At 41.2% G+C, this 24137-nt stretch overlaps 1 protein-coding gene across 1 annotated transcript; it reads right to left on the minus strand.

Moving 5' to 3' along the window:
- Positions 1 to 355: 355 nt before the first annotated feature.
- On the minus strand, positions 356 to 23186 carry LOC120847576. The gene is made up of 7 exons (XM_042293747.1): positions 23063 to 23186; positions 20083 to 20115; positions 12874 to 12915; positions 8564 to 8584; positions 7164 to 7270; positions 6958 to 7074; positions 356 to 406 (listed from the first exon to the last, which is right to left on the minus strand). The coding sequence occupies exons 1-7, from the start codon at positions 23184 to 23186 to the stop codon at positions 356 to 358; spliced, it is 495 nt and encodes a 164-aa protein (XP_042149681.1).
- Between the last annotated feature and the right edge of the window lie 951 nt (positions 23187 to 24137).

Consider the following 24137-nt stretch of genomic DNA (forward strand, 5'->3'; position numbering starts at 1 on the left):
CTCTAGCGACGTTATCAGAGCACAATTGGCACGCCGACTCGGCTGCGTCTCTGCCTCCGCACTCATGGATACCAATCAAGTATCGACGCCGTGTCGATGTGTTAACTATTTGGGAAAGTTTTGAAGGTGTGTAGCGCATAGGTCATATTTTCCGCATAGATATCGGTCATTGTAAATTGTACTGAATTAAAAAAAAACAAAAAAACATGCGGGGGTAGAGACGAGGCACTTATGGCGTGCCAAGTCATGTGCTTGGGTGATGCCGCGAGACTCGCATTTGAAGCGTTGTGCTTTTTGCTTGCGTCATAAAACATACTTTTTTATTTCGAGCATGTTTATTTTTGGATGCCTTTTTTCAGCAACTGGGCAGGGGGGGAGTTGGACAGTTTCCTTCCTTGGGGCATTTCTGAAATGATTGTACATAACGTTAGTTCATGATATATTTCATACAATTTACATTAATGACTTCTTAAATTTGGTTAGATATCTTAATAGACCATTCCGCCAGTTTTGCGTTGCCTGGTGGTTGCGTTTCGAAACTACACGTGGGCGCTGAGGCTGGCCTCTCTTGGCGGCTTTTAATATGGCGAGAATGTTTGAAGCACTTGAGTTCCCGCCGCTGCTCCAACGCTACTCGTAAGATGCCTTTCTATTGCTTCGTGTCACGTCATTGGACGCAAACGAGATTCGATGATAATTACAAAGACAAAGTGAGGAGTCATGTTTATTGAATCAGTCTAAATAGCGCGATTCTAGCCATTCTAACAATAACGAAGTACGCACGCGAACCGCACCTGCGTATGGGAATCTAAATTGCACTATTCTGAAGGGGCAAATGCTTGTAGGATGTTGTTTGCATAGACGAATGTGTGCTCTGGATAGTGCAGTTGGCCGTAGAAGTGCCGTCACTACAGAACATTTAAAAACTGATTGCACACACGTGCCCCCACTATACACATGTTGTGCTGCAATGACAATACTGCCCGGCCCACGAATAATGTCATAAACATAAGAACACTTTAGCGTGGGCTTAAATCTGGTGAACTCCGCTGCCTGCTATTCTTTTTCACGGCATCCTTGTTTGCTTTCCGAAAGATCCGGCTGTGCGCAAGAAACTGATGATTATCTTAATTGCGACAAAGACTCCTTTTACGAAAGGCACAAAAAAGGGGTTTTATGATATACAAACCATGAAAAATAACGTCGATTACGTAACTCACGAGAACCGCTAACGCAGGATCGGCGATTTATCAAAAAAGAAATGTCCCCGTTTTAATCGATGGCGGATCGGAGTATATTTTTGGTTACAAATATGTAGCTACAGTACCGTTTCCAATTGCTGGGTTTTCAGGGCGGCGTAGCACTAGTTCACTTCTCCTATATTGAGGTCATCCGTAACCGCAGCCATGCTTCTACTCGGTATGATCGTCGGCAGCGGCTCGCTCGCTGCGGCGACGGCCGACATAGTCATGGCTGCGCAGCCAGTGAACAAATAGCTCGTTTGATTTACCTGCACCTGCTGCACCGGCTTAGAAAAGTGCAGAACAGTACACTTCTTGATGTGTATTGAGGTACGACCGGAAGTTCACTACCCTACACTTTTCTGCACGGGTGCAGGAGGCGCAGGTAAATCGGACGAGCCTAATCTTTCCTGTTGTTGTTTCTTGCATATTTTTATGGATGAACGAATGGGTAGATGAAGACGTGCTAATGGTTGTACTCTTTATAAAATTGCGCCACCTAGCCCAGAAACGAAAAATATTATTCACTCCCCCTCGTTTTTTCTAAACCAATTTGCTTTCCCTCTGCATTTTTGTAACTATCAACAGGTAGTGTGGGATATCACTAGAATGACCTTTAAGGGATCGGGCAAAAAAACTGAAAGCATCACCCCCAGCCCTCTCCCCCGGCGAGGGAGTCGCCAGTTTTCCTCTTGTCAAACCTAATTTGCGCTACCGCAAACACTGGGCCTACTGGGAAGCAGGGTTGAGACTTTAGGCCGAAGCCACGCGGGAGGGAGTCCCAATTTTCTTTTGTCCCGCGCTGTACCCAGCTGCGCTAGTTAGTTTCACATCATGCAATTTTTCCTGGATAACTTCCACCAATTTTCTAACCCTCTCTTTGTTACTGTAAATCTTTTTTCCTGCATTCTTCTACGCTCACCAGCAAAAACCCGGCTCCCCCGCCAGGTACGTCACCTCTTCAGGGAGGGGAGCGCAAAGCCTCGTGCAAACTGCACTTCAAAACCAAATGTTCTTGTGTCTCACTCTCACTATGGCGCATGGCACATAATTTAGTTATATACGTCTTTGTTCTTAACATTCCCGTTATCGCCTCAAATAGCAAAGAACTTGCTCATGAGTTATCAAACAGCTTTTTCTTTCTTATGTCCTGTTTTGTCATACATAGTTCAAGCAGATAGTTTCTGGATTCTATTCCTCCAGCGTTTGCATTTCTGCATTTTTCACTCCCTTTTTAATTAACTAGTTTGCTCGGCCCCAGAACTTGTGTGCTGGTATTTATTTGTCTGCTTGCGAATTCGATTTGACCATTCTGCGTTTAAACCTTTGAAGTGTGGGTACTTGAAAACTTTTTGTGCCCACCAAGTATGATACATTTGAGTTAACTTTTTCATAAATTTTAATTTACTAATTCCCTCTCAGCTTTCAAAGGACAACCAGCCCACGTAACCTTGCACCCCTTCATTTCCCGTGATCCCATGCGCTTTCAGTGCTAACCTGCCCAGGTTCCTTTGTCGAGTTTTCAATCCTGATTGAAGCTCTGATCCCATGCACAGTACCTTTTGCCAAGAGGCAGTCTTGGCACCGTTGCTCCTTTTAACATACCACTGATCACTTTGTATTTATTATAATTCCACAGCATAGGGTTCTTAGTTTCATAGTTGCTGAATTTATTTTGCCTTTCTAAATCATATTTTTTTATGTTCCTCTGGAAGCATTCAAGTCTGGCATTGAAAACTATTATGTTAACTAATTTATGTTGAATCCTTTTTTTTGTACCTTCATTTTTTTCCCGCTCCCTTCTGTAACACCGTGTAGCATTAAAGGTATTGAAATAAATAAATAATAAATAAATAAATAAATAAATAACTATATAGATAAATAAATATTCCTTCCTCATAGAGCCATACTCCCAGATATTTGTATTTTTCTACATGTTATATGTTTATATGTCTTGTATTTATAGGGTTTCCCTTTTTTCGTCATTGAACACCATTATTCAAACATCGTTACTATTAAAACTCAGGCACAAGCTGTCCCCTTCCTCTACACATACTCTAGTTAGTTTTTGTAATGAATAGCGGTTACCTGTCCTGAGTACTACTTGTATTACATGTCTCCTTCCTTCCATACAACTCACTTGAAAATTTATATAGCTTTGCTCTATTTTCTCTTCAATTTCACTTATGTTTCAATTACACTGTCACCCCTTCTTTCATGAAGAGCATGATAACAGGGGTGACAATACGCAGCCCTGTCTGAGCCCTTTTTTATTGCTATTTACTTTTCCGGTTATTACTACCCTTTTCTCTGTGTGCACACGTTGAGAGAGAGAGGGAGAGCAAACGTTTGATTGAATCACCAAGTTCGTTTGCCCGTGGTCACCACTCTCGCCTAGCACGCCTTTGACGTGTTGTGCCAGGAGCGGCCAAGATGGGGTTCGTTGTCAGGAAAGGGGAGAGGGGGGGAGGGTGACCCATTCCTCCCAGCTCCCTTGTCAGTGTTGCTGGCAGGGTGTCGAGTGTGTTTTTGATGATGGGAGCAACTTTTTGGGCATTCCCACAATTGATGTTTGTTATTAGGGTAGAGGCCGCAGTGTGTGCATGTGGGTGTGTGTGGTGCGTCGCTAATGTAGTGCTTGTGATGTTCTGTGATTAATATGTTAGTTTGTGCGTGTCTGATAATTGTAGCGTCCTCCTGCTAAATGCGCGTGGTGAGCTTCAAAGGAGTGTGTCATTGTCCCTAAGTTATTTTAGTATGCGTGTTCTAGATTTGAGTAGTATCTTTCTGTGGTCGTATGGATCGTAGGCTTTCCGCCAAGGAATTAAAGGGTCCGGTGAATTCGTTGGCTCTAATGAAGAAACCCAATTTGCATGGAATTTATACCACTTCAGCCGATCCCAGTGTTTTTTTTTGTTCACTTTGTCGTATGCTTCTTTGGTGTCCGATTACGCTAAAGGGGCTTTGACTCTTCACTGTTATCTCCATACATCCGGGAGCTTTAGCGGACCATTCTGATACCTCCGATAACCCCGATAACGGTGTCCGATAACGATACTACCCTTGAGCAAAGGCGGTGGCGGAGTATTTGGTATCGTTATTGGAGTCATCCGAACGATCTACAAAGACTTCCTATTGAGTTGTGAAAAATAGGCTATCTTCTAGCCTTCTGTCTTTTCTGAATTAATTTTGAAGCTCTTCCAGAAGTGCATTCATTCTGCCCATTCCTTCAACTTTTTTTTTACTACCTGCATAGTTCATCTGTATAAAACTGATGTTACTGTTATGGAGCGGTACAACTTGACGCTTTTGTTTCTTTTGCCTTTATATATTAGCCTAATTTTGATTAGTTTAGAATCGTTCGGTACGTCTCCTCAATAATTATTTGGTTACTCACATGTTGTAACCCCAATTTGATTGTTTTCCCTAGGATTATATGAGTTCCGTGGGTATGTCACCTAAGCCAGTCACTGTACTTGCTAGAACCTTACTTTCAGGTTTGCCCGTTTCCCTTGTGGTCGCCTCCATATTTACTCTGTTCTGTTCTTCCTTTAGCCTGGTGCTGCCAGTGCTCTCGAAGGTTTCCTTATGTTCAAGCTGCGAAAAAGTATCTCCAATTGTCTGGTTAATATAATCGCGTGCCTCTTCACTCTCAACCCTTCTCCCCTTCCGTGCGGTCACTGAGTGTTGACGCCGGTCTGTCTTCCTGCCCTCAGCTTTAATATGCACTCAAAACATTATTGCCGCGTTACTATCTGTTTATTTACCTTCGTCATCGACTGTTCTCCTCCACTCTCAATTTTGGCCTACATAAAAGGTGATGCCTTCCGTTATCTCTCCCGGATGTTCTAGCATTTGGACGCTACGTCTGCTGATATGTCCCCCTTTTTCTTTGACCACGTGTGCTCCTAAGATGCCCCTTGGCGTCGTGCTATGTCAACCTCGACCTCGTTATTCCACCCGGTTTTGGTTTGTGCTTTCGGGCTTGTTTTCCTCCTTGTTTAATTTGACCTACCTCTAATTCTTCCCTAACAATGCTTGCTAGATCCTCGAACGTCCATTTCCTTTCTGGTTGCAAAGATACTATGTTTTCCGTCCTTTTGGATAGTTTCACGTAATCACGTATCATCATGGCCTGTCCCATAACCTTAAAAAAAGTGGCGGCAAGATACCGTGTCTTGCTCGTCTTTTCGGCGCCTTGCAAACTCTGTGAAGTGTGCCATATATGATGAAGCCAAAAGCGAGCACACAAGAATGCAAACAGGAGAACAGAAATTGCCACACGGAATGCGCTTCAGGTGTTATTTATGAAATACCGCTTTCTTGCGGGCGAGTGTATATTGGCGAAATTGGGCGATGTTTCAACCCGGGGGCACGGGACCACTTTCTGTCGATAAAAAACAACTCAGGCGACCATCGGCCAGCGCATTGTAATAAGTGCAGTTGCTAAACTGATTTCCGAAGCACACGTGTCCTCGCAAAAGCAAATGAAGTGATGGCAAGAAAACTCGTGGAAGCCTACTTCATTAAAAGGATAGGTCAAGACTGCATAAGCGTGCAATCAGTTTTACCGTCAGATAATGAAATAGCTTTTTCGGATGATCATGTTTAATCTCCCTTTCATCGTCGGGAGCTGGTTACTGCTACTTATACTGCTGTGACTACGCCAAATAAGCAGTTCGAAGTCTCCGCTCCCTGTGTCGTACTTATTTCTGCCTCTGTCCTTGTCCTTTGCGCAGTTTATTTATTTCCCCAGGTTTATATCTCAGAAAGAGGTTTTGCACGAAATATTATGGCACAGCGCTGATTTCATATAGACCTTACGTCAATTGTGCTAAACGAAGCCAGGTAATAAATCCATTGTCCCTTGTGATTTGCTTCTAAGCCTACTGGATTTTTTTCGGAAGTTCCGATTAACTGGCTAAAAAATACAAGTGATGATTTTTTTTTTAATTTACGCAAAATATAGATATACTCCCTAGGTAATTTTCTACAGAAATAATGTATCAATTGGCTTTATTTTCAGTTTCACACAAACAACTATTCGCATTTTTAGCGGGAACTATGTCGTAGTAATAATAATTCATATCTAAAGACCAAATGTTGATATATCAGAATGAAAGGAAGACGTCAATGCACTTTATAAATGTTTGTTCGAATCCTAAAGTATCAATATCTAATTGAGCTATGTTGAATTCGAATTTGTTAAAAACCAGTTGCGGACGGGTATACTGGTATACCAGTTTTGTGTAAAACGGAAGGACAAAACAATCAGTGTACACAACTATAGCGTTGAGGAACACGTAAATGTTTTAGTAGCGCTCTGTTATCAACCAAACCATTAACAACCTTATTCAAAATCTATGAACTAACCCATCATCCGTCTGTTGTACGAAGAATGCAAGCTAATCAGTTTAAATATTCTCTCATAGTCGTAAAACAGCTGGCATTGCAAATTAATGAGCATAAATGACACCTTTTTAATAAGGTTTGGCGAATGATAGGAGACAGTTGACCGTTTACTCAGAAGTAGCTAAGGTGGACATTAAAAATAATAGTAAAATTCCAGAGAACGAGACGTAAAAAAACATCTTGAAATTTACAGCTGTGGTTTGATCAGATTTGAACTTGCTCTTCCAGTGCACAATAAATTAGATTCCCTGCTGCTTTTTAATGTTTAAAATAGTTAGCCTGTATACCGCAAAATTCAACCCACCATGTTCTTGGTGTCGCAGATGAAGCCTTCTGGAATTCGTTCCACTTTATCTTGTGGTTTGATTCCTAATCCCTGACAAGTGTAGGTGCAACTTTTGAAGTTTATTACTATATCTTTCTGAAAGGTTAGAAAAGCAAGCGATCATTAGAAATCAAATTTGCTTGTGCGGCTTTTGGTAGACATTTGGCATAGTTCAAATTACTTACTTCGTTTACCTTGTACATTTGGTTCTGTTTATCGCAATTGTCTAGCAGCTTTATTACATAATTTTTTTTTTCGTCTGCGTCACCCACAAAATCTGGCAATTCCTGACCTGGAAAGAGCAATCAAACACGCGTACTTTATAAAACGCAAAAAACAAAACGTTTGAGCTTATTTTTAATAATTTTAGTCATTAACATTAAATATTGAATATTTTTTTGAGAACTTCAAAATATACGCTTAGGTTAATACTATAGAAATACGAAAAATTCTGCCAGGCCGCTTGGTGTTTGTTCTGAGCTATGTGCATATAACATTACACTTGATTGTGACTTTTTAATCTGTTAATGAGGAAACAACTTATTTTGTGATACTTTCCGTGATGCTAGTTCCTGCACTTCATAACTAAAACCAACGATGGCGATAAAGAGGAGGCAGTAACCGAAGGACGGCAACATAAGTATTTCAGCATGACTCGACAGTGCTCGAAAAAGGTATGAAATATCTTGAAAAAAGGTATGAAATATTTTGAAACGCTGAACAAACAGGTCAGATACTACGTACTCTAATGCAAATCTCAATTTGAATTCGAAAGCAGTTCTTTATATTTGTCTTCCCACAGTTAATTAACCAGTCCATTTGCCTTCCAGTCATACTGAAGGCTCGCTGCTTCCTCTCGTCAAAGTAAGTTGCTTTTATCGCCTTCCTAATGCTATTTTTCACCTTTTTGATTTTTAGACATTGCGAAAATTTTGACAGCAACAAAACACTATTTCGGATTGATATAATTATACTTTTTAGTGCAATTTTAATGTTAGTGCGCCATAAAATATCAGCTCCAATATTTTCAACCAACATTTATACTACTGTGTTTTATTGAAAACTGTATTTTAGTAGTATAAAGGTTGATATGTAGTCATCAGTAATCGTAATGTTCCTGTAACTCGCAGAATTCTCTAATAAGACTTTGTAACGTGCCCTTGTTTAAAACAAAAAAAAAAAATATATATATATATATATATAAAAACATCGAGAGATTATGCTTGGGGAACACTGTAGTAAGTCTACTTAGGTGTAACAATCTACTTAAACACTACATAAAAATAGTCTGATATAAAATGTTTCTGATTTATACATAAAATCATAAGATATATTATTTATCGGAAAAGTTTAAGCATCGTTTGCTCATGCGTACTTAATCTCGGAATATATAGCAGTTCACACTCATTGAAGAATAGCTTTTTTTATTTTCACTGTGCAGGGATTAATGTGTAGTTGTTTGTGCAATTAAAACGTAGTATAGTGAAAACAAAATATATGCATTGCTTATAAGCGTTTTATACCCTTGATTCAATTGCGAAATAAAAACAAAACACGAATAATTTGGAATCATATTTTAACTCACCTATTGGGCGGTTTTGCCTTTCTTCTCGTCCAAATGTTCAGGAAAAGTACCAAATGAAAGAGACATATGCAATTGTTGATATGTTTTCGCAAAACCGAAAGAGGGACACCAGAAGCAAAGTAGGATATTGCAACACTGTGGTTTTTAAGAACAAAATCAAGCGTATGTCCGGGACCACATGTCTTAAAAGTAAGCCACGAGCTTCTAAGTGTTTTTTTTTTCAACAAAGATGCTCTACGTTTGAGCTTTGCTTCAATCGTGAATAATGTAATAAGCTGGCATGAGCATCGAACTGGTGGCGCCTACAGGCATATCCTAAGAGCCAGCACATTTGGCACCTCTTGTGAAATTCGGATTTCAAGTATTCATACCTGAAACTGAGTACGCCAGCGTCATTTAGCAAAACGCTTTATGTTTTAGAGCGCAGCTCTTAGGCGCCCGTTCCCGGCTTGAGCAGCGTCGCCGTCGCCGTCGGCGTAACCGTGCGGTGCATTATGGGTAAATTCCCCCGCGAAATTTAGCGGCAAAATTTCTCTGGGGGGTCGCGTGACCTGGGGGGTCACGTGACCCCCGCCGAGGTCACGTGACCCCCGCCGAGGTCACGTGACACCCCGAGGTCAAGTGACCCCCAAGGTCACGTGACCACACCCCCAGGTCACATGAACCCCCCCCCCCCCCCTGAGAACACGTGACCCTCAGTACCCTTCCTTCCTCCTCAAGAGCTGCTCTCTGATTCGGCGTTACAGGGAGTTGTAAACGGCTTTCATTTTTTTATAGCTCAAATCGAAGCTGGGGAAATCTTAAAATATAAAAAAAAAGATCCGCGTCCGTACTTTTGCAGGGTGCTTTTACCGGCTTGTTCGTAGTCCACACTTTGATTTGAGGGCCTGCTATCAGGTGGCGCACTGAAAGCTAAGACGCTGAGAACGGCTTACTATAGAGTCTGGCGGCCTGCAAGATAATTGCGATAACTAATAATTTTAACATATTATAAGAACAATTATTCACTTTTATTTCGCATTTCAAAACGGAAAAACTTCTGTTCAATAAAACTACACCTCAAAGAAATCAAATGTTTTTTTAGTTTTTTTGTTGCTATCTGTTCGCGCATTTCTGCTGGCCGTGTAGCGGTGCGCGAACGAAAAAAAAATACACAGTCAAGCAAACATTTGTCTGCTTCATAAATAATTTTTCTTCAACAAAAGTTTTCGCTTGTTTTTAAATGCGAAATACATCTGCATCATCGTTTATGGATTTTATTAGAGTAGACCTTTATAACAATTTTCCTGCTCGTCGCCATGCTCTGCTATGGCGTTCTCTGCGTTTTGTTTAAAAGCCTAGGTTTAAGAGGGGGATCAACTCAAACTGCGAAGAGCTGGAATTTAATGGCGGACACCTACCTCCCTGTGAATTGATTGCCCATTCGCAAACTCTCCTCCAGAGATGGGCAGTATTTTAAATACAAGTATTTCAAATACGTATTCCAAATACTTTGTGTATTTTGCATTTGTATTTAATTACAAATTGGGTAATGTATTTGATATGTGTATTTAAATACTAAAACGTGGGTATTTCAAATCCAATTGTAATTAAATACAATTTTGTGGGCGAAAATACATCGCTCAAATTTATTGTCACGGCTCATTTTGCACATCCTAAGACGTGTCCAGAGCAGGAAGAAAACTACGTTCTGCATCGAATGCAGTGTCTCTCAATCAAGCACAAGCGTTTAGTGACTTTGTGGTTACGGTGCTAGTCCAGGGCAAGAATAGTGACGAAATCGACGTTCACAGGCAGACTCGCTAAATAAGTGCCTGGCTGTGACAACTTGTGATGCTTTCCAGCCTGATTTCCATCCATATTTTTGCCTGGAACATTCTAAATGCGCGGGTCGTCCAGATTTTCTTAACTGTTGAGGAGTTGCAACAATAAAAAATTCTCTACCTAGTGCTGCGCGTCTTGGTCATCTCGGTTCTTTGTTGGTCTATACCAAAATGTAATCGACAAAAAAAAGCTGCTTGAAGCTCTGTACTTTTTTCATTTATTACGTCCAAGCTGATTATATTTTTTTTGTTATTATATTTCTGTTATGTTACTAGAGCCTCGCACACTAACTCCCGAATGTGCGATGCAAAATTAAAATGAGATACCCAGAACCCCGTTGCAGGTGCCCTGAAGTCGCTGACGCAAATTTTGAGGAACGCATTTGGAAAAGTATTTGGAGGAGACCAAATACATTTGGTTGTATTTGTATCTTGTACTTAAATGCTTTTTTTGGAAATGTAATTAGATTTGTAATTAAATACATTTTTGACGAAGTGTTTTGTATTTGTATTTCGATACATATTTGCATGTATTTTGCCCATCCCTGCTCTGCTCGTTGCGTGGCAAGGAGGATAACGAGCACAGAGACAGACAAGGCTGGAGAAACTTGCGGGCGATCAACTCACCTGCAGGCGACCCTCCTCGCCGCTTTTATTGCGGACTCGGCCCATAAACCACGTCACTCCGGTCGAGCAGTTGCAAACACTCTAATATCTAGGCACACGAAGTGTGCCTAGATATTAGAGTGTTGCAACTGTGCCCACTAGTGTGCCCACTAGTTTGCGCTGGCTCGCAAACCAGTGGGCGCACGATGCCGCCAAGCAAATTCAGTCGCTATGAATGGGGCCGCTGATTTGTGGGCGCCCCGCCCACAAATCAGCGGGCCGTGACCTCCATCTAAATAGCGTCTTGCGGCGTAAATATAGCGCTAATTGCTTTTTGTGGCAAACTTATGTTGTGGCGTACTTGTCCCATCGAGATACTTTAAAAACTAATTTTCTGTTTTCTTTTTTTTTTTTTGTGTTTCTTTTTAGCGACGATGATGATACAGAAAAGTGGTGGACGCCATTTGGAAGTTTTGTATTTATTTAAACAAAACCTAGAATTTCTTGCAATTTATATTTTAAATATTATGTAATAGTATGGCCAATAAATATTTATTTTAAGAAACTTAACGAACTTGCATGCCTTCTCGGATTTCGCGAATATAGGTACCGAAATATGGTATGCATCAATAATCAAGACTATGAAGATGAATAAATCATACAGCTTTATAGAATATTTGTTACGTAGCCGCAGAACGACAAGATTTTTGGCGGCGCTGGGATTTAAACTCCGGGTCTCTCAATTACCGGTCGGGCTTGTTGTGCACCACGCCGTCTAATCAACCGGTAATTGGGAGTCCAGGAGTCTAAGTCCCGGCGCCGCCAAAGGCTTTGTAGTTCGGCAGCCTCGTAAAAATATCCATTTAGATCAGTACGTTTCATTACTCTATATATTTTCGATTATTTTCGCATAACGGACTACGTCTGGGCCCTTGATGGACAAACCTACCGATTATTCAGATAATGCTTTCATCGCGATTAAATTTTCTAAATGCTTTATGGGTTAAATTTCGACAAATTAAAAACTTAACGGTATCGCCGTGATGACGCGGAAGACTACATATGCATGAAGGCAATCTTCAGGTGAAAGTTTGCCTAAACTGAACTGTAGGGGCGAGATTTGTAGCTCCAAACAATTGGAGAAGGTTATTTGTACTCCCGCCACTTCATTGCCGTGCAAGTGTCCTTTTAGCGCAGCAAAGACTTTTTTGGGCAATTAAAGGAGTTCGCTACTGCCCGAGACTACGAACAAACATCTTTTCCTCTGCGGCTAGCTAATGATTTATGAGTGTAGGCGTCTTTTGATTGCTCTCAACTACATATCAAGGTAGATTTAAAATCTGATATTGTACATTCCGCCGTTTATCTCACATGCAGAAAGGGCAAACAATGCAATTTTGACTTCTTAAAAGCTGCTATGCATGATATTGAACGTAATAAATTAATCTAATAATTAATCGACTAGAGGGGGCGAGAAATTGGGTTAAAAGTTTTAATCGACGCAAATCCACATAATGAACCAGATAAGGCGATGAAACTGCCCCGTGAGAGTATATATCAAGTATAGACTAGCATACAAATATATTGCGAAGTGTTTTATTGCGGTGATGTAACAAAAAAAAAAATTGGTTCTAATTGCAACTTGTTAGAAAATTCGAGGAGTTGCAAATAAAACAATTTGTGACAATTACAACCAGTACAATTGGAAACGCTTTGGTGAGTTTTTGGGGTGATTGTGGTTGGGGATTCTATCACACAAAGCTCAGCATTATGCAAAAAGTTTTAAAGCTTCTCCTTGTTATTTGGACAATTGAAATGTTTTTTTTAATAATAACTATATCACATGCGACAAATGCAAAACGTAAACCAGTAGATACATACTCTTGGCTGATTCATCGTTTTGTTCTTCATTTCCTGAATTTCCTATAAAATAAAACAAGTTTAAAGTCTTTGCATAGCAGCAATAGAGAGTTTTAGAGCAACGTACGCAATTTTAGCGTACACTAGCGCTATATATAATGCTTGCGTTAGCGCACGCTGCGCAAGAGAGTTTTAGAATAGCGTTTCTCCTCCGCGACGCAATAGCCCAAGCATCTCGCGCTTGCAACGCCACCAAGATACAGCCACAATTTTTAATTCAACCCACGAAATGCTCTAAATTAAAAATAAATAAATAAATAAAACAAGTTTTTTGGTCCAGAGTAACATTTTAGATTTGTTTAAACATGAGAATGTAGACGCGAGGTGTCGTTTGGTCGTGTCCGCTTGCGTCGCCTCGGCAATGTGTGTCTCGCGTACTGACCTTTGGCGAAAAATGTTCGCGCGTCGCAAGCAAGCATCAAGTTGCCAATGATCGTTGCCCCCCTTACTGGGTTTTTCAAACCAAGTGGAATGTCGTCCCGTATTGAAAATTGCAGTCGCGAGAATGCCGCCAACTTCGCCCCCACGACGCCGCCAGTGCGGTGGCAGCCACGATCCTGGGGCCCGCCATATTTTTAACTCTGCTCGTCTTGGCTTTAGCCAACTTCTCATCACGAATCCTTCGTGGAGGAGCGCAAAGAATCTTTACATATGCACGCTTTTTCCGAAAAATAGCGTACGCTAAAATAGCACACGCAAAGTGTAAAACGTGGTTCGCGTAACGCGCATGCGCAGTGGCGATAACGCTATTCTTTGCGTACGCAAAGCTTTAGCGTGCGCTATTCTAAAACTTCCTAATATTTGAGATTGTCTCCTTTTTCAGCTGACGGTTCAAAATATAGGTAGTGTCTGGCTATTTCATAAATTGCAAATGAGGTAGAATCCGTATTTGAAAGAAAGATAATTCGGGCATGCTAGGCTTTTGATATATTTGAAACAGTTTTTAATTATTATTATACCATAAATATATATATATATATATATATATATATATATATATATATGACTGGATAATGCACAACATAACCGAGAGAGATTGTTCGTTTTGCTCTCAAGAAAGTTTACCTTGATACAAAAAAAAAACAAGTCTTCAATATTCCTAGTTGTAATAAAAAATAACAACGCTAAGCTAAGCATTTTTTGTTGCCTTTGCGAAGTTAGAAAACTTAAATATTACTGCTAAAAAAAACTGTCAAGCGTAAAAAATGGTAAGCGTTCAAACAGCTGCTAAAGGTAAAACGTTATGAATTCTACCTGAGGCTATGCAGTAAGAAAAGACAAACATCAAAAAGTTGAAAAGACAGAAAAAGGGACAAGGCCACGTCTCATACTGAGCTACTGCTCTTATTCTGTCCCATACCCTTTGTACCATAACGTATTCACATCAAACCGCTAAGTACAGGGAAAACCAAAATATAAACACGAAGGAACAAAGGGATCGATTTCACAACTGTTAAAAAAGTCGACCCTCTGCCGTACTAGCTTAACAAAAGCAGCGGCAATATAGAATGTGGTATGTTAGAGTGGAGAAACTGTGGGTATATGTCAAGACAAAATGGCGCGAAGGGGGCGTGTTGTGCAGGGCAGGCGCGTGAGAACTCCGTGGACGTCCTACTTGTAAGTGCCATCTTCTGCGTTTGAAGTTTAAATGCAACTTTCTCAAAGTCCGTTGGAGTGTGAGACGCGTTAGATGGAGCGTAAGGAAAACAGAACAGTTAGAACGCTCCAGCGCCGAGCAGAGCCCTGGAGCCAGCTTGCGGCAAAAGAGAACCAATCACTCAGAGCAACGTGCTGCGGCAAATGCACACGGAGGCCCTCGAGGAAGAAGTTCGGCTGGCACTGGTTTCCTGTCAGTAAGGGGACGAGGACTGCGTCGGCGTTTGACTGGCAGTCGGCCTGTCTATTTTCGTTGCTGTCACCTAACCGGATATGGTTAGGTGCCAGCCATATAACGCATTTTATTTTAAAACACACATACATCATTGTTGTTCCGACCGTTTCGGACATTTCCCAGTCTATCTTGAAAGGAGAAACCGACCTAAATGCTTAATTGAAAGATGTAACCCAGTGTCCCATAGATGTGTCTGCGTCCACGGGGGACAATAAACCATAAACCAGAAATTTTCCTGCGTCTATTTATTATCGAAAACGGGACGTGGTAACAAGTTGTCTCAAAGCTTCTTCAACGGGTTTTTTTTTAGATACGACGCTATCACTAAAGAATTTATTCTCCTTGGAAGACCGTCATGAGAGGAAATATTCACTTTTGTCAATGAATATTATGGACTCGAAGTATTCGCAAGAAAAAATGTAGGTTGATGCAAAGGCACTGGAACGAAATCTCGTAAAATGTCTGTCGGGTTCGGGTATATCTGTTGAAAGTTCCCTTGCAATACTACAGTTGAATCTGAAGTTGACTGTAGTGGAATAGAATGGAAATACGTACAAATAGGTGTATGTATAGGGTCGTTAGTCGCGCCAGTGTTGGCGGACGTGTTCCTAAATTCGTTGGATTGCGTAGTACTTGATAGACTGCAAGAAATCTTCCTGAGTATAGTTGCTTTGTTAGGAGATATATGTAGACGACATTTTGATCTCCTCATTTAAGGAATGTATATTAGGCAATTTAGGACACTAGATGCTTTCAGAGGCGTCGGAGTTGAAATTCACTGTGGAAAAGTAGGATAAATGATGTTTTGCAGTTCCTGGATTCGCGTTTAGATGTTAAGAAAGGGTTATGCTGGGAATACGAAATGACAATCTGAAATAAGTTTTGCCATGTGTTGGTTGTTATTCCATATCGTGAAAGCAGAGATTGCGACGTACTTAGTCTGATATGCGGTAGACAGGTCGTGCATGCGTTTTATCGCGAGTTTGGTTCAAGGGCCATGGAAAAGATTGAACAGTCCATAGTACGGTGAAAGGTTTATCAAAAGGCAAGTATAATTTCTTCATAAAAGCGAAAAAGAAGGGGAACAAACGTCAAGGAGCCAGTTTGCTGGGAACCTTTTTTTTTTTTCGTGAAATCTCTCATAACCTAAAAGCCTGTGTGAAGATTTTAAAGGGTCACTGACAGGGTATGTATGCTCGCCGAAGTTTTTAGTTGTACGTAACATATGAGAGCCCAACTACCCGCAACAGAATTTTCGGCTCGAAATTCGGTTTCTTTCCGCCGGAAAACTGCCGATCGAGAAATGGCCGGTTTGAGTCTCGCTCACTCTCTTCTCTGTAGCCACGGGCCGTTTACTAAAATTTAGACACAACTGCCGAATTTAATTAAAGTTGTAGGTCATGGGAGGCACACACTCAATATTAAAAATGCAAAAAAAATGAAACCTACTTTTTATGGTTTCTAAAAAGTCGCAAATACGTTGATTGAAAAAAAAATAGCACAAACAGATGGAAGCATTTTGTGCGTTTACTGCATAGTTCTCAACATGGCGTCGTCTCGCGTATCGTGGGACTCGTGGGTGGCAGCGGACGACGGGCGTGGGACCTCTACTTGAGAACTGTCGTTCACGGTACCGGCGAATTCTGTCTTCCTTCGAAAGAGAAATTTAGAACCGATCAAAACAATTAGGATTCATTCCGCACGACACGCTCGACCACCAAGCCGATTTGCACGAAAACGTCGTCGAGTCGTCGCCCCTTCTCGCGGCTGACGACACCGCTCGTCTTACGAGCACAAATTGGTAAGAGCTTGAAAAACGCGCAAACGTCAAGCACGAAGTGCGTACTTTGAGTTGAATATGCATGCGTACGATTTATTTACTAGGTGCGAATGTGGACATTTTGCGATATTTACATTTCTTTTTTTGCAACTATCACCGAAAAAAAAAAGTTGTTGACGAAACGTCAACAACGCATGGGCACCTCGGAAAGTGTCCGCTCTCCGAGGTGCCCGTAGCTGTTTTGCCGGAATTGCAGCCAGCCACTGGTCCCCAGCTTGTTCACCTTTCGGGAACTTGTGCAGACTCTGCCGCACAATGACACTTTTGAATGCAAAACCTGTGAGGCAGCTCCCCACGCAACATATTGCAGGCATTTTTTCCGGAGCCGATCACGGGCATTCATCACTCATTTGCAACCCTTCAGTGTACCAAAAAAAAATACTCATACTGAAGTGCAGAACCGCGAGCGGAACAAACATAACTGCAAATAAGTCGCACGTCAACCCGCGTCATCTGCTGTGCTCGGCCGAAAAAAAAAAAGAAAAAAAAAACAAACAAGAAAGCCGGTTGGGCGTAGCCACGTGACTTCGTGCCCATTCTCTCCTCTAAGGCCGTTTTCCAAAATTTACTCGATCTTACTCCAGGGTAAGGGTTTTGCACCCTTGGCGTTCTAAAATCTACCCGCGTCCAGCGTTTTTCAATCCGCGTTGTCACGTGACACGACCCGCCGGAGTAACTCGGATTCATTTGGGTAAGATTTGGAACACAGCCTTTATTTCTCCGACCTCCGTGCGCATGTTTTCGTTTCGGTTTTGAGCACTTGCGTTTTTGGCTTTATTAAGAATATACGTGACTCTGTAGCAAGATATTAATTGGGTAGTCCCCTGACACAATACTAAATTGCGTGGCAAAAAATTAAAATTTGTTTTAAGTGGTGTCAGTGTCTCTTTAAGGGTAGTTACGTGTTAATGTGCTGGGCCCCTCGGTACGGGCCTTTGGCCTTTCCAGCGCAGCCTAGCTCTCTTGAGTTGAAATAAAATATTGTTATTGTTATTGTTATTTAGTTCGAATTTCAGGTTGAACCAGTGATCTCTATTGTAATAACCTGAATCGCGGATTGGGAACCCATCGGTGGCACCTCCGGTGGCCATTGCTTGACACCAGGCAATCCACGCAAGTCTATGGGAGAAATTCGCAAAGGTACGAATATTGAAGCTTGCACGCGATACTTTAACGCGATCATTTTACGATGTGGTGCGATCATTATATCGGGTGTTTGGAGATCGAATTGGTATTTTTCAAGTGTTCGAACGCCGATACAAAAATCAAAAGTGCAGGAGTACCACCGACAGTGCCGACGTCGCTTGCTTCAGTTGCTAAATAAATGACACTTTCAACAAATCAACGACACGCTTCAAGTTTTAAGTACAAACCGAGCGTGTTGGTAACAGTAATGAAGCGCGAGGAAGATACATAAGTCCTTGTTGTCCGTCCCCCTTTCTATGTATCTTCCTCATGCTTAATTTCAAGTTTTAGTTCGCCACAGAAGCCCTCATGGCAGTTCAAAGCAAAGGCTTGTACCTGACTTGCTCTGTACAATCGCTTGAAACGATGCGAATGTCCCCAGTGAGTGCCTTCGAACTTATCGTCTGCTAAGCTCTGATGACTTCGACTCCACATTGACACTCGGCAACCCTTGTCTTCCTAAACCACAGCGCAATGTACGCCCAACAAAGTCGCAACCCCTTGACCCTCAAACACACACACACAAAAAAAAAAAGTGGAATCGGAATGCTTTTGATATTTGCGCCCAGAAAATTAAATGTTATTTCCAGAAACACGATAAGAGTTTATAGGCGAAAAAACCTACTAAGGTAAGATATCGCAGTTCTTTCTGTTCCTCCCAGAGAGCCTCATGCATTACCTGGTGTCAAGCAATGGCTCCCAGTGGTGCCGCTCGACCCCTGCAAGACAAGCGTCAATCCGCGGTCCAGCCTACTACAATAGAGATCAATGAGTTGAACAGGGTGACGCCATTACACGCAGGTGCGAGGGAGTGCAGAAAAGATCATTGTGAAAAAACAATCAGTTGGTTGCATAAACGGTGTCTCGTACGAAATACCTTAGCTCGTGGGTTTAAATATGCAGTTAATACGTAAACGTGCATTGGCGATAAATTAAACGAGCATCAAAGGAACGCAAAGAACAATGTATCGAACTCGGAAATAGCAAAATACGCTCACGAGTGTAGCAACTGTATAGCCACTTGGCCAGAGAGGGAAGTTATACACAAGGGGAGTGATGACATCAACAGGCGAGTAAGGGAGACTATACCGACAAAATACATAGGTGACTGCATTAGTCAGGCTTCGTTGCAGTCTGTCAACAATATTGTTTTGCTGTATGGAATACCTCGGCGTTAGTAAATCGCTAAGGTTAGAGTATGCGCAATGACGCTCTGTGAGAGTTGTGTACGATCGGCATATCAGAGAAGAGTTGTTTTATGATTATGCGGTGTAATTATAGTAATTATCCACTGCTGGTCTTTTGCTTCTTTCGGAGAGGCTTCTAATTTGCGATATAGATATCGGCTATAAAGTGCTCAATTCTGCTTGTAATTCTTTGCTGCTAGAAAGTAAAATCTGAATCCATGTATCCTGACAACAAAATAAACAAAACGCCGTTTTTACCCTCCATCTGACCCTTCATTGACACGCATGCAGCTTCTGTACGAATGATTCCTTCCGATTTAGTTTTGTCTTACACCTCTCGTACATATGTGAGTTGAAGGACTAAGGCCTGCCAGCTGTTCAGGGGAACAATAAACATGAAATAATTGATTGATTCTTGAACCATACTATTATCTATACATCATGTTGAGAGGAAGAAAGAAATAACGTCAGCACTACAAATGAGAAAATTACATGTTTACATTAGTACTCTCAATGAAGGACCTCCTTTCACGAGAAACGAAAGACGTAACATACTAGTATACACTTACACAGCGTATTTATAGCGCAAGTGTTTCAACACTGCTCTTTTATCTATAGAAATCGAGTGTAATTAGCGCACTCAAACGAAAATTGGGATGAACATAGCCTCTGAATAAACGAAGGTACTTGAAAGATTTTCTTGTGCTTAATTTTTATTATTGATGTAATGAGCTGCACATCTAAACAACAAAGCAGAATAAACCTATGAGGCGCGCAATTAAAAAAAGTACTGGACACCAATATTGGCGCCAAATTATTGTTGTTGTTTGAAGTATCCCTAAACTAAACTAACTTGACTTTCAGAAGAATGCCGAATAAATAAAAGTTACATTGCAGAACTCAATGAGGGATCGACTTTAGGAAAGTAAATATTCAATTTAAAATACCTGCTGAATAGAGATCTAAAGTTCTAAAAGTATGAAAATATTAATTTTTTTAGACGAAAGGGGGTGTCTTAAATAATTCATAACCCACTTAAACTAAATGAAACACCAGACAGTACTCACCATCAGATGTTGGATCTTTTGTTTCGCTTCCTTCTTGATTAAAAAGAAAATGAACGAACTCAATTAATTTTAAAAACATTATGCTGCCAAGAGTTACAAGGTCACTTGTAACAATGTCACGCTTTGTAATAGCTGGCTTGTTTGGAAAATTAAGTACAGCCTTTATTACCGAAATCGGCGTACAGCGGCGAGCGAACTTCTATCGCCGCGCTTTGGTCTGCCCCTCAAGGTGTGTTTTCCAATAGGAGCCACCGCACCCTGCATTTATTTTAATAGCATCCCCTGTGCGCCAACTCGTAGTACGCTAGTGTTAATTGTTGTGCTCTGTATATGCACTAGGCAGGCGGGGAAGCAAAACATTTGCTTCGGACAACCACACAAATACGGACTACAATCTGCGAATAATGTTGCGCCGAGGACCTACGCACTGGACATTTGTTTTTATCAACCTTAACTCGGCATTTTAGAGGCACTTTACATACCAACTTTATTGTTCAAGAAACTCTGCTGTCCTTGCACACCGGTATTTGCTCAAACTGTTCCAGCTGTCATTGCACCTATCCTATTGCTAAGCGTTCTGCTGTTTGTTCCTTGCTTGACTTCTTTGCATACAAAATTTAAGGTTTAGACATTTCCCCATGTTGTATAAACTACCCTGAATAGAAAAAGAAAGTTTTGGAAACACATTTAATTGAAAATGAATAATATTGAAGAGCTGGTCTTTGGTTCGAAACAGCAGTATACCACTAGCATGTTTAAAAAAAACAAGCAAAAAACAAAAAAAAAAAAACAAAAAAAAAAACGACGCAACAGTCTTCTGTTGATCACCTAATGCCTTCCAAAAGGAAACTCTGGTGCCGCAGAAAGCTCACGGCCTCTTTAAGAGAAGCTCTGGTGAAATTGAATTAATTACAAATTGGCATAAAAATTTAGTAATCCCATTACTTTAGTTTGTTTCAGCATAAGCGCAGACGCAGCCAAAGCTAAGATCTAATGAGACCAATCAAGCAGCGTCAAAAGTGCACGTTACTAAGCCCTTTCCGTTTATGATTACTTAAGCAATCATGGAACACGTACAGAAATATGAGCACCATGATGGTACGTTTTTGACGCGGTCTGATTCATCTCATCAGCTTGTAGCGTCGGCTGCATCTGAACTGAAGGTGAATCGTAGACAAATATATATTAGTACCCCAAATTGCAAGTCACAAAAGTTTTTTTCATTAAGTTATTGAAAGTTTAAATTTGGTCTGAGAGGCTTTACTGAAAACACCGAAAACACAGCATCAGATATTAGGTGGGCATTTCAGCTTGTTCGCGAAGGGTTACACGAGTTTTGATTGTGTGAAATGAATGCTGATTAAGCTTACAAAAAAAAAAACATGCACTAAATATTTTGTGTTTTAGACTATGCTTGCCCGACTTGCAAGTATACAACATATAACGTCACCCCACTGGAAAGCTCGAAAAAAAAATTGAATGCTGGTATTGACATCACCCTTATTTTCCGTTCTATCAATAGCTATCTTGAATTTAGAGGTAATGAATATCATGCATTAAAGAGTTAATAAATCCTGGGTATTCTAAATATGTTTGGTAAGGGCAGCTCAAAATACCGACAGGGCTCTCCTTTAATTCGATCTAATTTTAACATAAATTTAACTTCGTGTTCTATATCCGCATTGCATTGTCATTAAAAAGCGTGAACCCTATGGGTCTTCAGAAACGTGACGCATAAAACAAAGTGGCCTAAAATTCAGAACTTAATTGTCTCAAGCTTGACATTGCCCCTCCCTCTGACATGTGGCGCGGAATATTTTTCTAAAGGCAGGTTTGTGGTTTGTGTATTTCTTGTAAAGCCATATTATACCGCTGTCAGACGGGCACCGTTAATGGCTTTCAAAACGAACTTTTTTTAAATGGTCGGTGAACAAGCGCACGCAGATAACCGCATGGCCGTGAGCTAAATTGCCGATTCTTTTATGGAGTTTGTTGTGAAGACCTTTAATGTGCCCATCTGGCAGGGGTTTTATGCTCCGATATGGAACTGAAACAATAAAACCGATGTAACTGAAATGTAAAGCATAAGTAAAATTCGCCAGATTTAGGTCAGATTCCACTGAAACTTATTTTTATCACCGAGTATTACAATATTTATTATTATTATTCATGTGAAAACATCTAGCCAGTGGAGTCAGGCAGTTGAAAGGGAGGATTGCCTTCCCCTTTTACCAGATATATCAACACTATAAATATGTTGGAAATGTCTGGAAGGCTATCGCCAACCCTGAGACAGTCAGATGAACTGAAGAACGTTGAAACTGGAAATTGGTCTACAAACGGCAAAAGCATGTGTTCAAAAGGGCAATGGGAACCCATCAAACATACTCCACCTAAGTCGGGTGAAGCAAGTTTGATGCGCGTACGGCCCAGCCTTCCCGTTTACCTACACAAACGATGATCCATCACCTCCGTTTGAAATCTTTATCGTATGAAGTTCATAGGTTCACTCGCATGTCAAGACCTAGGATGTCTTCTGATCTAAATTAACCGAGTTCAAGTTCAAGAAAGATGAACCCAATTGTCAAGACTGAACCATTACGAGTTCGAGGAGCTGACATTAGGCAATATTAGCGGCTTCTTTGCTATATCTGGCAAATTTCATTTCCTTTTCATATTTTTGTTATATTTGTTCCACGGATCTAGCCCGGGTCATGGCCTAACATGTTTTCCTTTTGAAAAGCAATGAGTAAACCTTTAGAGATTCGCAAATTAATAAAATCATTTTTTCTCAAGGTATCTGTGACTCTGGGAGTATTGATTTACAGAAATCGATAACCTCAGAGTCACGAAAAGTCAAAATAGACTTTTGAAAATCTCAAACCGGTGAAGATCTGAAGATAAACTAGACAACGCAGCTTATTGCAAAAATAGGTTGACACGGCACTAAAACGAAATAAAATAATTGGACGGTACTCACCAGGTTTTTCTTTCGCTGGACTGCTCTCTGCAAGATAAAAAAGTGCAATTTTAATTATAGCGCAAAGAGATAATTGGAGCGTCCCCAAGTGCTTTAGTCTTACAATCGTATGGACGGCCGACATGTCGCGCCACCGGATTCGCTGATAGCCTATAGTGTGATGTGACCATCGAATGACCGCGCTATATGTATACATATAGCGCGGTCATTCAGATGGTGTTTATAAACACCTCAGATGGTGTTTATAAACACCATCTGAGGTGCCCACACGGCACGTCAGTTGGTGCTTGGAACGGAATTAGCCGTGTCAGGTCTCCATTCCTTGCCACCGCCGAACGTTGGCCGTTCTAAATCATCATGCGAATCACACTTGTAACAGTGGCGACGAGGGAAAGGATTTTATTAAGGTTTCAAAGTTCGTCGTGTCCTTCACGTGTAACAAGTTCGCGAATTTTTTAATGCGAAAGCATTAACTGGTACCATAGAGCTAAGTCAGCGTTGTCTGTAGCCGTTGTCTGTAGCAGTTGTCTGTAGCAGCAAAAACGGCACCTGAATTCCCATTGGCCAAAAGCACAGCAAGGCAGATGCTTCGTCACGGAAGCCGGCGGAGCTCAAAAACAAAGCGGGCGCGCCTCAGAAACAAAACAGAAAGAAAAGCACAGCAACCCGGATGCATCGTCACAAAAACCTTGGAGCCGGCGGGGTTTTCTGCGCCTGCGCAGTGTGGGAGCGTGAAGTCACCGCCGGAGCGCCGTGTGCAAAAGGAAGACGTGGCGCGTTGTTTGTAGTAATGCGCTGTGTGTAGAAGTGCTTTCGCGCTTCTACACGTAAGCAATCTTAAGTTTCTTCGTTTAATATTTTTCCCTTGCTCGGATGGAACAGCGCGGATGAACAGTCACAATCACATGCACACAAGAAGGAGACAGACTCGCAGCGCTGACTTACAGCTCAGTCGTATATTTTTTCTTCCTCAAATCTTCAACTTCTTTGCCTTCGCCGTTAATGAGAACAATTTAAAATTTTACACACCAGAGACCAAATAGAAAATAAACATTAATAAATAAATAATATTTAA

The sequence above is a fragment of the Ixodes scapularis genome, unplaced genomic scaffold, assembly GCF_016920785.2.
Source record: "Ixodes scapularis isolate PalLabHiFi unplaced genomic scaffold, ASM1692078v2 PGA_scaffold4__175_contigs__length_147842914, whole genome shotgun sequence".
In the NCBI taxonomy this organism is placed as follows: Eukaryota; Metazoa; Arthropoda; class Arachnida; order Ixodida; family Ixodidae; genus Ixodes; species Ixodes scapularis.